The sequence below is a fragment of the Cuculus canorus genome, chromosome 2 (genome assembly GCF_017976375.1).
Source record: "Cuculus canorus isolate bCucCan1 chromosome 2, bCucCan1.pri, whole genome shotgun sequence".
NCBI classification, from domain to species: domain Eukaryota; kingdom Metazoa; phylum Chordata; class Aves; order Cuculiformes; family Cuculidae; genus Cuculus; species Cuculus canorus.
The window spans coordinates 144,751,516-144,767,005 of NC_071402.1; the positions used below are offsets into that span (position 1 = coordinate 144,751,516).

The 15,490-nt window shown below is 36.0% G+C and overlaps 1 protein-coding gene across 13 annotated transcripts in view; it reads right to left on the reverse strand.

Moving 5' to 3' along the window:
- The window catches only part of ZNF438 (zinc finger protein 438), a 60,755-nt gene that overhangs the window by 24,030 nt on the left and 21,235 nt on the right, over positions 1-15,490 (reverse strand). For all 13 annotated transcript variants that reach the window (XM_054060752.1, XM_054060753.1, XM_054060748.1 and 10 more), the window contains one exon: positions 2,128-2,181. In XM_054060752.1, the coding sequence (XP_053916727.1) occupies positions 2,128-2,155 (28 nt within the window). In that variant the 5' untranslated portion in view covers positions 2,156-2,181. The remainder of the gene's footprint in view (positions 1-2,127; positions 2,182-15,490) is intronic.

Genomic DNA, 15,490 nt, shown 5'->3' on the forward strand with positions numbered 1-15,490 from the left:
CCCAATGTTTATTTTTAAAAGACAGAGTATCAAATAAATTCCTAGATAAACCAAGAAGGCCTTATATTTTGCACAACAATTGTGTAAGATACAGAATTATTTCATGTTAGTCATTAAAAAAAATATCTTGTAAATATGACAGTGCCAAAGGTGTTTCAGTTCTCTAAGGCACCCTGGTATTTTATGCCATTATGGAGCACTATAAAAAAAAACAGCACTTGCTCAACAGAAAAAAATCAACATGAGTGAGAATGACAGAATAAAATACCTCAAAGATTTTCATAATTCCTAAGAAAAAATAAAATCTTAGAAGTTAAACATTTATCATTATTCAGAGAAGGGCATCTATTTGAACATGGAGCTACAAATTGCTTGTTGCATAGAGTATAAACACCTTAGATTGAGAAAAATACAGATACCCTGAAGGAGTACGTTTCAAATTACAGAACTCCTGCTATTATATGACAAATGGTAGCAGTGAAGGCCTTATGTTGTCACTCAAAGAATTTGTACTAACCATTACTTCCATACTTAACTGAAAAATAACAAGCACTTTCGAAGTATAAATAGACTAACAAAAATGCTATACTCAATGTAATTGATGGATAGGTTCTATTTCTAATACCATTTATTTTCAAACCTTTTATTTGTACCAATGCTGTAGTTGCACATAACTCATAAATTGCTAACAGCCTCAACATTTTCAAAGTGCCATAATACGTTTAAGAAACAAAAGCAATGCTTGACACAAGGACAGAAGAAATAGTAAAAGAACACCAAACAAAAATGCTGAGTAGTGTATTTGTTGAATATCATGATTTCACACATACATCTTGGTCCATCTTGGTCAAGATCTGGTTATGATTTCTAACATGAACCCTCACTGTCCTGGTTTACAACACAGCTCTTATAATTCACTCTGGGTGCAATGTGATAACAGGATACTGACAGGGATGGATTTTTGTTTATGGGGGAAAAAAAGTCTTGAAAAAATAAAATCTCAAGACAAATGATTCATCAGTTTCAAGTTTGCAAACAGCTTCACAGACTATATTCGCCTCCTGTTATTCAGAAATGGCTTCAATGTAAAAAGATAATGTATTCAATTTGTCCAGAACAGTGGTCAAATTCCTGTTACTTAAAGGGAAAATTAAATAAAGGCTTTTAAGTATTAGAATTCAGTATTTCAGTCACAAATATACAGATGTAAAACACGCTCCAGGGTGGATAGCTTTACACAACAGTAAGTACTGTCTCCCTTGAAAGAATAGTCCCCATTAGACACAGAACTCATCAACTAAGATCAATTTGCATGACATCCTTCTGGAACAGCTTCCTCAGAATTATCACAGTATGATAAAAATACTCAGTCTTCACAAAACAGGTACAGTATAAACTTACACGACAGTAAAAGCTCAAGGCTTCAAGTTAAGTAATATATAGTGCTTTTTTTAATTAACACAAGTATTAATAATGGAAACTTAACTGACAACCTGAAATGTCCATTAGAGCTTATGTCATATCTATCAAACATTCACTCACATTTCAGAAGTATCATTAAAAATGACATTCAAATTTAAAATTATATTTAAACATTAGCATTGTGACACAGATCAAAAAGGAAAGAAAATTAAAGTTATGGCTGCAACATTTAAGGGCTTGGGAATACATAGCTGCAGCACAAATACCCTTGCCAATAATGGAAAGAAAAACTCAAGATGCTAATCCTAGTGAAAACTAAACCAACAAAAGACAAATTCTGAAGAGACAAAATATAGAATGAAATACAGTTAAACACAAAATAGCATTACTTAGGATAGGAATGCTGGAGAAAAGGCACTTAAAATCTAAAAATTTAAGTTTATACTTAGAAAATATATAGCTATTATATATACATAGCTATATAATACCTATAAATAGCTATTGCAATTGTTTAAAGTCATAAATGCTGCATTATAATGCTGCACTATAATGGCTTCTCTTTTTTTAACCATATTACAGTAGAATAGTAGACACAAGTCATCCAATGATTTATTAATGATTATATTTCTTCCACATTTTGAATGACAAGCACCTAATTTCTCAAAAAAAAAAAAAAAAAAAAAGAGTGTAGAAAGTATACTATACCTGCAGAAACAGTTAAAGGATTCTGCATTATGCCCTTTAATAGTTACAACGTTCCTGGAAAGAAGAAATACAGATACTTTTAGAAGTTCTGATAAATAATAATAGGACACTGGCAATAGTTTACCAACATTATATATCGAAATGGATCTCAGAATGCCCATACCTCGCGCAAAACACCACTAGAGTTTTAAACCAAGTGTTTCCCCAGATCACACATACCCTTATATGCAGTCTCCACATTTCAACACTGGGTACAACTAACTCAGGCTTCTTGTAATTGAAAATTCCCATTAAAGCCAGAAATGAAGATGTCATGAATTCCAATGTGACAATGCATTCTGAAGAATCACAGATACTGTAGGGTTAAGCAACCATTTTCTTTCACACAGCTGACTGCATGGATCCCATATAACTGACTGACAAGCAGAATCTTCCATGGTTGCTCCACTGAAGATACTAGGTTGCATTTGTGAAGCAAATATTACACTGCCACCTCTCCTGAATCTGATATCGGTAGTTATCACAAAATTGGATGCATACTGTTGGACATCAAATAGTATTTATTTCCTTAAGTGGCCACCCACTTAAGAGTCGGCTATTTCTTTCCAAAGCTTAAGCTTCGGTCAAGTGTGATTCAACACTCAACTAAGACGACACGATACAACATAATGACAATATAAAATCATGTATTATCCACTTAGATTTTCTTTATCATGAAATGCTCTAGCTTTTGGAATGTCTGCATAATGGTTTGGTTCAGCTGAACACTACACCCAGGACATAAAAGTCTTATCATCCTGATGCAGCTGGAGGCTTTGGAAAGGTAACAGACAAGACCACTGAGTGACATGGACGAAAGTCCAACTACTTAGGCGTTTATTTGGACCTAGGCTTTCATACTAGTGCATATCTATAATATTTCCCATGAGCAGAGCCAGCTATGCGGATGTGAAGTTTGCTTACTTTCCTGGCCAATTTAACAGCTGGCAAAATCTTACATAAAGAACATTCCAGACAAGCACTCAAGAGCCCCCTTCAGAGCACATGAAGAAGAACAGAAAACCACAAAAATAAACACAGAAACAGTTAGGACAAATTCTGAGGCAATCACCAAACACAAAAATAAGTCTTCAATATGTTTCTTTACTATTGTGCAAATGACTCTCAAAAAGCAATGGAGAGATTCCAGGAAGGAAATGGTTCTGTTGGCAGCAGTGAGGTATAAAAGAGGCAAAATCGATTCCATTTCCAGAAAGTTCAATACCAAAGCATAACAGAAAATTGAGTGTGGCTGCTGTGAGGACACCTCTCACACAGCAAACAGGTGAGGCTCTTTGGTACCTGTATCTTCTGCGCTGAGCCATACATAATAACAAGCTCTTCTATGTCAATCAGCACCTCCTGGCACAAGTTTGCCAACGTGTATCAGCAGATTCCAGGCTGCCTGAAAGAGCCTCTGTCCTTGGTACTTACACGCTCAACCTTTGAGCTGTCAGACCCTGTGTACAAGCACGTCCGCTCATCCACATGTGCTTCCACATCGTGGTAACATATAGACAACTCCCTCTTAAAGTACAAGAATGGAACAGACCACACCGAACGTCATAGCAAAACACTTTTTGGAACCAGCGTCTATTTTCAACTTGTCATCCATGGTGTAAAACATCCTTCTTTAAGCCCGTGTTGGTCAACAAGATATTTTTAAAGAAAAAAAAGTCAGAAGTTTTTCTTCCACTTCAGGATTTCCAACACTTGAAAACACACTGAAGTAGTTACAGCAACATACAGTTTTGTAAAAAACAATGCAAGAAATGATCTTCAAATGAAGGTTCTTAAAATTATCACTCTCAAGTAAGACTCTTACAGGTTTTCACAGTCCCTTCCAGCTGTAGGGAGTATCAAATCATTTAAAATGGTGCCCCACTTATGGTTACTACTTCCTCTTGGAATTATAGCAAATGAACCAGGCTTCAGGATACAGATCAATAATTCTTAGGAAACTACATTGTAACATAAGCTCCGTATTTTCTTCTAAGTATTCACAAACCCTAACACTAGGGCAGATAATTGGACCATACAAACCCAAACATTTTGTACAAGTACCTCAGATTTTAATTCAGCCCTAACTCCTCCAGTTTATGGGTAGAAACTGGAGAGGGATAGATTTAGACTAGACAAAAAGGAAGAATTTCTTCACCATGAGAGTGGTGAGACACTGGAACAGGTTGTGGATGCTCCATCCCTGGAGGTGTTCAAGGCCAGGTTGGATGGGCTTTGGGCAGCCTGATCTAGTGGGAGGTGTCCCAGCATGGCATGGGGGTTGGAACTAGATGATCTCTAAGGTCCCTTCCAACACAAACTATTCTATGATTCTAACTGCAGTAAGATAATGGTCTTGATCTTGAAAATCCAGTGCTTATTTGACAGACCAGTACACTGATCAATTAGTGTCAACAAAAAAACCCCAACAACATAGTTCCTTAAATTAACTTTTCTAGTCATTCGTGAAGATTATTTTGTTATAACAACAATAACATACATATAACTGGATATATATATATATATATAACTGAAGCAAATTTCACTGCCCTTTGTTTTTCAAATATTTAATCAAGCAACCTTCCTTTCTTGAAAAACTAAACAGCTCAAGATTTTGAAGTCAGGTCAGGGCAAGCTTTTGTCATTCCTTCGTTTTTTTTCTAACCACTGTTATATATATGACTGTATTAAAGCATGTTTTCTTTGAATACAAATAGAGTTTACAAAGCAGACCACATAACTTTATGTGACTGTCTTGTCTGCATTTTATACTATTTTCACATCTATCAACAGTGATACTCTCTTATTGATCACTACCTGGCGTTAGTCTTGGAATTAGGCCTACCACAACTTTACCACACGTATAATGGTTCATGTTCCTTTCTCACTGACAGTTTCTGACATTTTTTCAGCCATGTTGTAACATGATTAACAGATACTTAATATCTATATATATTTATGTTTAGGACATGCATCAAATTGCAGTCTCATCAAAAAGTTCTGAAGTTCTGAATTAATGACAGTACAGAAGTTGAAAGATATCTCTACTGATACCTATACCTGTCCTCGGCAGAATTGATTTTTTTTTTATTTGACTACAAAAGTGGCTTGGCATGAATACTTCCCATAAAAACATACTTATCTTCAAAAAAGAGCCAATCTTAGAAACAAGATTATTAACTAAAATTTGTATCTGCTTTACATTCTTGGGGTCAGAACAAATTTTATGTTGGACATCACTAATCTTTCAGGATGTCCCACTGCTCTTAGGGCATACTGAGCAGGCAGTATTCCTTGGGTATATGTGAGTCCAATACTGGTTCTTTCCAAATGCAGCAGATATCGATTATTTCCATCTGGCATTATCATCATTTATTCTCCACCTGACAGCATATCCCAATGAGAAAACTTTTAAAATGTTATACAATCTTAAAATCTGTTTTGCTCCGTTTGTAACTGTAACATAAGACATAACTTTGTAACATAAGACAACAAATAAAACCATCCAAGTCACAGTACTCCAGAACTCGTAAGTAGTTCTCTTGAAATCTGCTGCTGACTGGTCAGAGATGAAATCTATTACAAGAATTTCAAGTGAAATGGAGTTGAAGCTGGACAGTATTGAAAAGTAAAATTTATCTTAATGCCACAAAATAAGCTCTATCATGCCTATACTACTCCTTATGTTACCACAGAATGAAAGGACAAATTACTTTTCAAGCAGAAGAAGCAAAAATCTCAAATAAACTAGAAAAAAACTACACTGTACATCGGTCTTTAACAGTCAAAGGCATCAAAGCATATACAAGTAACAATTTAAAAGCAATTTTCACAGAAAGATAACCATAGATCTTTTATATGAAACTGGCATCCTGATAGACTGACTGAATCTGAATATCAGGTGAACCCAATTAACCTAATTTGATGCTTGTCCATACTAAGACATTTACTTCAGATGCTACACAAAATCCTTCGGGATATTACACAGAAAACGATAAATAGGCTGTAAAGGTTATGACATTAATTTTGCTGTCATTCTCGTGCTTTAAGCGGGCATCAAAACTAAAAATCTCATCCTCTGGGATGAGAACTATCCAAAAGTAATTATAGTACTTATTATCATAACAGTATTAAACTAAACCACTGTGACCCTAACTGAATTTATTTTTAGTACCTTTTGTTAAAAGAACAAAGCTTCTCAATGATGACTGCAAGTTCTAGTGCAGTGAACATTAGTTCAGGTACTGGAAGAAAGCATCAGATCAAATCTTATAATTTGATATTAAGCTTAATTATTAATTTTAATTTAAAACTGGGCATGTAAGGAAATGTTACTGAAATATCACGTAATTTAATTTCAGAAGGAAACCATTCAGCTAAAAAGAAAAATTAAATACTACAATAGAGAAAAGATGTTCTCCTAACAGAAGCCCATGAAAGGCCCGTTTCTATTTCAAAAGCAATTTTATTCACCACTTTTCACAACTGTTCTTTCACATACTGTGCCATCTTGTAAATTACAATGCCATGCAACCATTATTTCCCAATATTTAGAAACTTTTCAATCAAAACCAAGTTCCTGGAAAGTCAGAAAAATCCACTCACACTTGAAGGCCAAGTTAGACTTGAAACAAAAGATTAAAACATTGAAGCTATACAAAAATACTGAGGAGGGTAAAAACAACAGACAAAGGATGGACTATGACAATACACAAAAGCATTTGTTCCAGCAGGTATATTTGCCAAAAGCCTGCAGTGCTTGGCTACTTTATAAAATCAAGTAAAGGGCATTAAGCCAATTTGTCTAAAAAAATAAAAACCCCTCCAAAACTCCAAGCCCCAATAACAAGGCAATAGCTGATTTGCATTTCTGAAAACCTGCAAAAATATTCTGCATTTCACTATGCAAATCTTCACCTGCAGAATTCTGACGTATTAAAAAATTTCTATTAAAAAATCGTATTTTTACAGTAGGATTTTATCATACATCAGTAGATCTTCATCCTCCTATTCAATACCCAAAGTGATATGCATGTAGTCACAAACAACAGCTTTCTTAAAAGAGAAATCACACACTGCTTATGCTTCCATACTTAGGTAATTAATCAGGAAGAAATGTGTGTCCCTGGCAGAATTCTTTTGGCTGAGCCCATTAGGTGACCTCAGCAGACCGCCAAAAAGAAACAGAAGCTAATTGCAACTGGTCGCTTTTCCCAGAATATACCCAGAAGAACTTAAAACCTAGGCTATTTTTAAATTTTTGGTCATCTTATGAAATGGACCAGGCTGAGAGCATTTCCTGAGCTTCAAACTTTACACACAGTGAATGCCATGGTGGCAATCCTGAACAAAAATTCTTCCCTTCATAGTCTCTTAGGTGATGTATTGAATGGTTGGCTGGCATGCCTACACTACATCCATCTGTCAGAGTGGAACTGTGCCTACACGACAGGTTCTAAGCTACTTTCAATAATATGTTGCTGATAACAAAAGCTTATTTATGAAACAACATAGGGCAACTTCACCATTTGGCTTAAAATAAAAAACAAATGAAAAGTGATTGCTTTCCTGAAATCAGCTTCTGAGGATTCTCATTTGTATGGAAGAAGACTAGCAGATACACTGCAAGAAATGAGGATGTTCCACACATTTTCTGTTCTTGCAGACAGCCCAGCATATAGTTGCAGTAATTCTTATTTTACAACTATGCCCAGGAGAGCAAATTCAAGGACCTGAGAAAAAAATTATAAAAGCTAAATTTCTCACAAGGACACTGGGAAGATAAGAAGTCTAAAGAAGGAATAATATTGATTCTTCAGTCTATGAAATGTGTATGCATTAAATTGTAGTTGGACAGGTTTTATGACTGTAAATAACGCCAACTATTTTCCACTTGAGAAAACAACCCCATTCTGAAAAACTAGAGAAGAGGAGCAAGGAACAGCACAGTTGCTATTATGCCTAATATTACATAATTCATAGAATGCCAAAAAGTAACACCTTTTTCTCCAAATTTTCAAAGACAGGTTATCATTTTATGTTTTCCTTAGTACTGCTCTGAACATTGTGAACTGGAGTCCTGCACAAGTTCCCATCTGTATTACACATCTTTGCCATTGTTCTGTATTAAAAGGTCAAAGCTTCTGATTTTATAATCGTTTTGGATCTTACTGTTGTGAAAGTAACTGTGAAATGACAAATTAGTACAAATTGCTAATTGTTTTGTTCTTGTTTCTCAGGGTGGCTGCAAACAAAATTTCTGGGATAAGATTTCATTTTTATAAGATACTACATAAAATCTATGCTGTCAACAGTTCTTACAATTTAAATTCTAATTAATTTAGCATTTTAAAAATCAAGCAACAGAAACATCTAGTACTCTTACCTAGCAATGACTACTCTAGAATTTAATTCAAAATTCAAATTGTGTAATTCCTTCTACTTCTCTGTTCCTGTACCCTCCTGACTCCGTTATCCTAGTCCTCAACTAAGCACTAGTGCAGCAGTTTGGACCCAAACAATAAGAAGATTTGTCAGGATTCTCAATAATGCAGTTTCATAAGATAGAATCTATATATATCACAATTCTGTTAGCGATATGTACTACCGTACATAGTGGAACTGCAGTACACCACTACAGTTTTCAGTTTGCAATGCTTGATTAAATTGTGAGACTTTTTTGCTGTTGTTCATAATTAATGATTGTGTTGGTCTAATCAGGACCGAATACATAATTTATCTTTCACCATGCATCTGCTGCAGTACATTAGGTTTCTTTTCAGATAAGCAATATCACAAATGCTAAACAGCGATTTCATTGCAGTTATAATAAAACTTATGTATCTCTGGACAAACATCTGCAATTGTGTACACCGGTACTCACAAACGTTGAGGTTGACAGGGACCATGCTAGGTCACCTCATCCAACTGCCCTGCTTAATGCAAGAACAACACCAGTCTTATGGCTTTGTCCAGACGGGTCTTGAAAACCTCCAACCTCAACAAATGCCTTTCAGAAATTAAATTATCTTTACCATTTGACAACAAAGGATAGCCTGAAAATCACAGTAACATTTGGTGTATGTACATAGGGCAGGTTGTCTCAGCAATTCCTGCTGCAATGCTCTTACCACACCTCAGAAGAAGTTAAAAAGGTACTCAAAAAACTTCCCATATTTCATGCTGTACTGAAGGATTAAAGACAAACTGAGTGAGTGGTGGAGAAAAAAGATATTTTATAATAAATTGCCATATATACTTTATTTACTTGCTCTTACACTACAGATAAACAGGTTATTTCAAAGAGTAGAATAAGGTTCATGTATGACAAAGGCACCAACCAAAATTAATTAAAGATGACTAAAGTAAAGTTCAAAAAACATTACTCGTGTATTACTTGCTTTTTTCCATCTTCCTCAACTTTGACATTTGAGGAACAATTACTGGAAGTGTAACAACAATTTTCTGGTGAAAATTAAGTTTTAGGATTCTGGTAATCATCAATTTAGACTATGGAAATAACCAGCTAGGACTGCAATTCTGAAAGGAGAGCACATGTTCCGTTTTCTTAATCTGGTAGTCCTCACAGATTTTAGAGACACTTGATGACTCAAGAACTTACTCATGCACAGCAAAAATGTATTTGAATGTCTCCTGTAACACAGTCAAAAAAAAAAAAATCCATTAATAATTTAAAAATTAAGACAAGGGTACGCACACTCATCTGCACAATCTGACTGACTTAAGTTTGAAACGTGGCACTAAAGTCTTCATAGACGATCCTTAAATTATACGAAGGCTAAAGAAGAAACAATCAATCCCTAATAATTTCTTCCATTTTGACTGAGGTGGTTTTGAGTATTCAGACACTAAGCTGAATCCCTCAGGGGATGAAAGCTAGAATAAAACCTATTGTATTCTTCAGGAAGGATTTTGTACAGGGTTTTATTTTAATAAGGTCTGGGCATGTTGTTAATGTTCTGCTTAGAAGAAAGGTAACCAAAAGCTGATAAAAAGCAAAAAAACACTCCAAACTTTACAAGGTGAACTGCCTTCCTGACTCAAATAATGGAATGATTTCTGACTTTACAGCTGCAAATTTGAGTATAGTACTAATTTTGCCATGGTACCTACAGTTGTATCTGAAAGAATTTCCATTACAGAGTTTAAAAAGTCAGCTAGACAGCTTTCAGTCAGAAAACTATGAATTCTATCCTATGTTTCCCAAACATGATCCTACTCACTAGAAAGGAGTACATACTTAAGAGATGACACTTTAAAAGCACATAAGAATCTAAACAACTGAGGCAAGCAACTTAAATCCTATGACTTCCACGTTTACTGCCTCCTAAGCACATAGCAAACTGTTCTACGTTGGAATCACTAAATATAAGTTTACAAATTAGAACATAATCTTACTGAAACACTGTCATAAAACTCATCTCTAAGTTCAGTGCAAAAATTAAAAGGTCACATTTGATGCAAGTTCTGTGACAGTAAGCACCTTAAGTGTTAAAGATTATTGCATAAATTTCATACTTCTAGATAAAAGGAATTCCCAGCACACATGCAATGGAGTCAAAACCATCTTGCAAAGTTAAGGGCAGTTCAACTTCCACAGCCAAAGAAGTGGACTACAGCTGTAGAAACCCTGTGAAAACTGCAGCAAGAGAAGCAGCCGCCCAGCTGTGCACATGCAGAGGATGCAGCATCCTCTCTCCCTGCTGCTGCTGTGCCCAAACTACTTCATACAGACCCCAGCAGAGTTCAGTTGTTTTCCAACATTCTTTGCTTAAACAGCCACATCCCTCTCATTTTCTGGTAAAGGGCTGCCACTGCTTCAATGCATGCTCCTGCATGGAATGCCCCATTTCCCTGGTTAGGAGCTCCTGGAGGTCTGACCCACGTTACAAAGCAACTGCTGGGCTAAATTGACTGATATAGCATTTATTTTAATAACAATCAGAACGCAACAGTGTATTTGGTATAAACATATTTCTTAACAACAACTGTAAAATATAGATGGAGAAAAATATTCCACAGACTTATCTAGATTTGGTGACATTGATTGATTAGCATCCAGAAGCAACACAAAACAGCGACTGCTGCTCCAACTGGTAATCCATTTACTACGCAGTATACAGGACAACATTTGCAAGACAAAGTGTATATCCACATTCTATGATTTACTTAAATAATATCTTATTTGCAGGATTTATTACTGTCTGTTCAGCACAATGTTACTGCTGAAACATACCTCCTGATTACAAAAGCCTTCATACAGATAAACACACACAAAAGAATAAATCAAAGTCTAACCTGTCCTAGTTCACTGCCTTCATTCATTTATCCTGCATTGTTTTCATTGTGCAAATAGTCCCTGTAAATATAACTTCCATTTTTGTTTCCACCACCCTGTTTGTTGTTGGAAAAATGTTGAAGGCACAGAGCTTCAAAGACTACTGGACATACTTAATGAAGTATCCTCAAAACATATTCATGGAGGAAAAAATGTGAAATAAACATGTCAGAATTATTCCTGGCCACTGTCCAGATACCAGCTGTGGTGCACAGACTATGCTAACCCTGGGAACATTCTTCGTTCTCTATGGGCCTCCAGCTTTGCCTTCTGTTCCTAAAGATATTTGTATTCCTAACTCATTCAGTTAAATCTCAAACTAAACAAGACCAAATTGAATTAGTACTTCAAGAGAAAAAACAATTAAGCATGACCAAGCTTTTAGAGCAACTAGGCTTTTATGGTTTGACACACAGTATCTTTTCATTAATTTCCCATAAAAGCCTTACTGGGGGGAACACCTCTACTGCTCCAGTCATGTCAAGTCTTCACATTCTAACGCTGAAGTTCTGCTCACTTAGGGTAATTAAATAACCAGCTTTTTTTTTTTTTTTTAATAGTGGCACTAATTCCTACATTATAGCCAAATTCAAACTTCAGTAGACACATTCAGTGTCTCTACATTTCAGTACTAAGTTTAACTATTTGAGACATTTCTCAAACTTGCAGAGAGAGAGTTAGAAAAGGCAAAAGTCACCTGGAGTTACAACTAGCAAAGGATGGGAAAGGTGACAAGATTTCTGCAAGTACACTGGCAACATAAAGGCCAATGAAAACGTGGACCTAATGCATAATGGAGAAGGGAGGCAGGTGACAGAAGGCATGGAAAAGGCTGAGGCGCTATCAAAACATTACCAATAGTAAATGAAGATGTGATTCAGCAACAGTGTTTAAGACAACTGGACATGAAGAAATCCATAGGATCAGGAGAATGAATCCAGGAGTGCGGAGGGAGCTGGCCAGAGTTACTACAAGGATGCACTCTATCTTTTCAAAGTCATTGCATCAAAGAAGATTCCCCAAGACTGGAAAACAGCATACAGCAGACCCATCTTCAAAACAGGCAAGAAAGAGCATCTGGGAACTACATGTCAGTCAGCCTAATCTTAGTACACAGAAAGGCTATGGAGCAAAGCCTCCTAGAAGTCATTACCAGCCATAAGAGGGATAGGGAAGGACAGGAAGGAGGCTAGGAACAGCCAGTATGGATTTACCAAGGGTAAATCACATCCAACTAACCCAATTACTTTTTGTAATGAGCTGATTAGTCCTGTGGATAAAGTGAGGGCTAAAGGTGTTGTTCATTTAAACTTTATGAAGGTCTTCAACGTGGTCTCCCACAGTACCTTTGTGGCCAAACAGGTGAGATGTGTATTGGAAAGTGAATGCTAAGGGACCCCGAAAATCAGCTGGACTGTCAGGCTAAAGCACGGCCGTGAACAGGGGTATAAAGTTCAACTGGTAACCAGTTACCAGCGTTATGCCTCTGGATCAATCCTGGGGCCAACACTGTTTAACATCTTTAACAATGATCTGGATAATGCAGTAGGCTCCTAGCACGTGGGCACTCACCAGTGCAAAACCGGAAGCTGGCAAGCAGGGCCTCTATTCAAAAGGACCTAGACAGGCTGGAGGGAAAAGCTATCAGGAATCTGTGAAATTCAACAAAGGCAAAGGCAAATGCAAGCACCTTCCCATGGAGTAACACCATCCAGCAGTACAAGGTAGGGGCTGATTTGCCCATTCTGATCAGCATTAATTATGCAAGTCTCTGAATTTTTACTGACAGCATACTACCATCTGCCTTTTCAAGGTTCTCACATTACAGTTTCTAAATTTGGGCACATTAGTTCCCCTTCTCCTCCAGCCTTCTAGAATTTCTCTACCGTTCCATGATTTGTTAAAACTCTAAATTAATAATTCATATAGCTTCTAAGCTTTTTTTTTAGTATCTGTAGGTGTCAGTGCAGCAGATTTAAAAACATTTAACATTAATAGTTGCTGGTACAGTGATAATACGTTCTTTCCATCACTAATGATGGAGGAAGCGAAATGTAAAAGCATAATCCAGCCTCTTTCTGAATACAGAACACAAATATTTATTGAATATTTACATCTTTTTCTGCATAGCAGAAATTCTTGCCCATTTTCAGACTTCTATCATCACCAAGCTTTTCTATCCTTCAAGAATATCCCCCATATTTAAAGAGCTCTATTGTACTCTGCTGCCCACAGATTTTTATTAATATCTTTACCTCCTTAACCAACTGTGTACAAGCCAGGTAGTGTTTGCCATCATAAGATACCCATCTGCTAGGATGTACTGCTAACTTCACCCCCTCTTCTTACCTTGTTTTAACCAAATAAATCATATTTCCTAAGACAAGAATTGCTCTGGGAGTACCTAAACAAGCAAGCAATTGCAAAGTTAATCAGATTCTTATGCTCAAGTATTCCTTGCTTTTAAAGTTCATTCATATTTTAAAGATTGAAGTAGGAGATATGCGCATGCAGAACTTGTTCTTGGCTCCCAACATGCAAAGTTAGATCACAGTTCCTACCACATCTGCATTATTTATTCCACGTGCATCAGAAAAAAAACCTGCATAGAATTAACCAGACAAACTGGGCTTTTATTTGTTAGAAAACTATATCATATATATGTATGAACAGATTTTTCAGAGCTTTCAGAAACTGATCAGTGGCCACTTGATTTCTCAGCATGAACTCCCCATACAGGCAACAAGATTGTATTCTCCTGATTTTCTTTCATCCAAGACAAAGATTTTTAAGGAATACTCATGTTTCTAGGATCTTAATTACATGCATAAAAAGCCTCCAGTTTATTTTGTCACTTAAAACACTAGCACAATACCCACTCTACTTGTCTTTGAATTGTGAGAACTATTAAAGTAGGCAGCAGAATGTTTAACACACAAGACCACAGAAAAGTCTATAAGGTTTTGTTGTGACATCTTAGTTCTCACAGAGGTTCCCCAGTAAACACTCGTTAAAAATGTTTAAAAATACAAGTCATTTAGGTCCACTATCATCATCATTTCAAAGTTGTGATTTGTTTATTTAAATTTATCATTTTGCTTTATCTCAAAAAAATAGTGCTAAATAGTACAAGTACACAAGTCCAGACAAAGAACACGGTATCTTGTAAAGTTTTATATAAGAGTTTTGTTAAGGACAGAACATTAGCAAATGCATTTCTGTAAAAAAAAAAAACAACCAATTCTTCCCTTGCAGCAAAGCAGAAAACCCTGCTACTATTGCTATCACATTCACTTTCCCTCTTTTAAGTCCATGCACCCTTCACTGACAGTGAAATAACTTAAGATCTGTGTTGTAAACCTTTGTATTTTTAAGGCGCTCACTAGGCACATACCAACAAAATGCATCTTCTTCTGCATCAAACATTGAATAATCCAGCCCAACTTTTTTAGAGCACCGGAAGGGAGGGGGGAAGGAAAAAAAATATAATGGTGATAACTGCCAAAGTTATTTTCGACTTCTCTTCTATAAGGATTTCTAATTTGTGTGAATTCACTTACTGTATGCAGGCCTTGTGATCCATAGCATGTAAATGTCAATGACCATGCTACAAGTTTGAATTAACGTTAAAAAAGAAATGTGCGATGGCAATGACAAAGAGTTCCATTCAAACCCACAGTCTTTTGATTAATCTAAAATAAATAGGTATTTCCATTGATGACTCATCTTTGACAATAAACAGGTAAGTCATTTCTTCAATACTTTAGGCAACGTAAATAGATAATTTGTATTTGCAAAACTGTCCACTGCAATAGCTACTGTATTTAACAGTACTGTATTTAAAGATGATGTAAACCCACAGGCTAGAAACCAAATTCATTTTATATAGGTGGAAGAATGAGTTTTAAATTTCTGAAATCCAAAGTTTTGGATAGGATTTTTAAAAGAAGCCTCCAATAATTAACA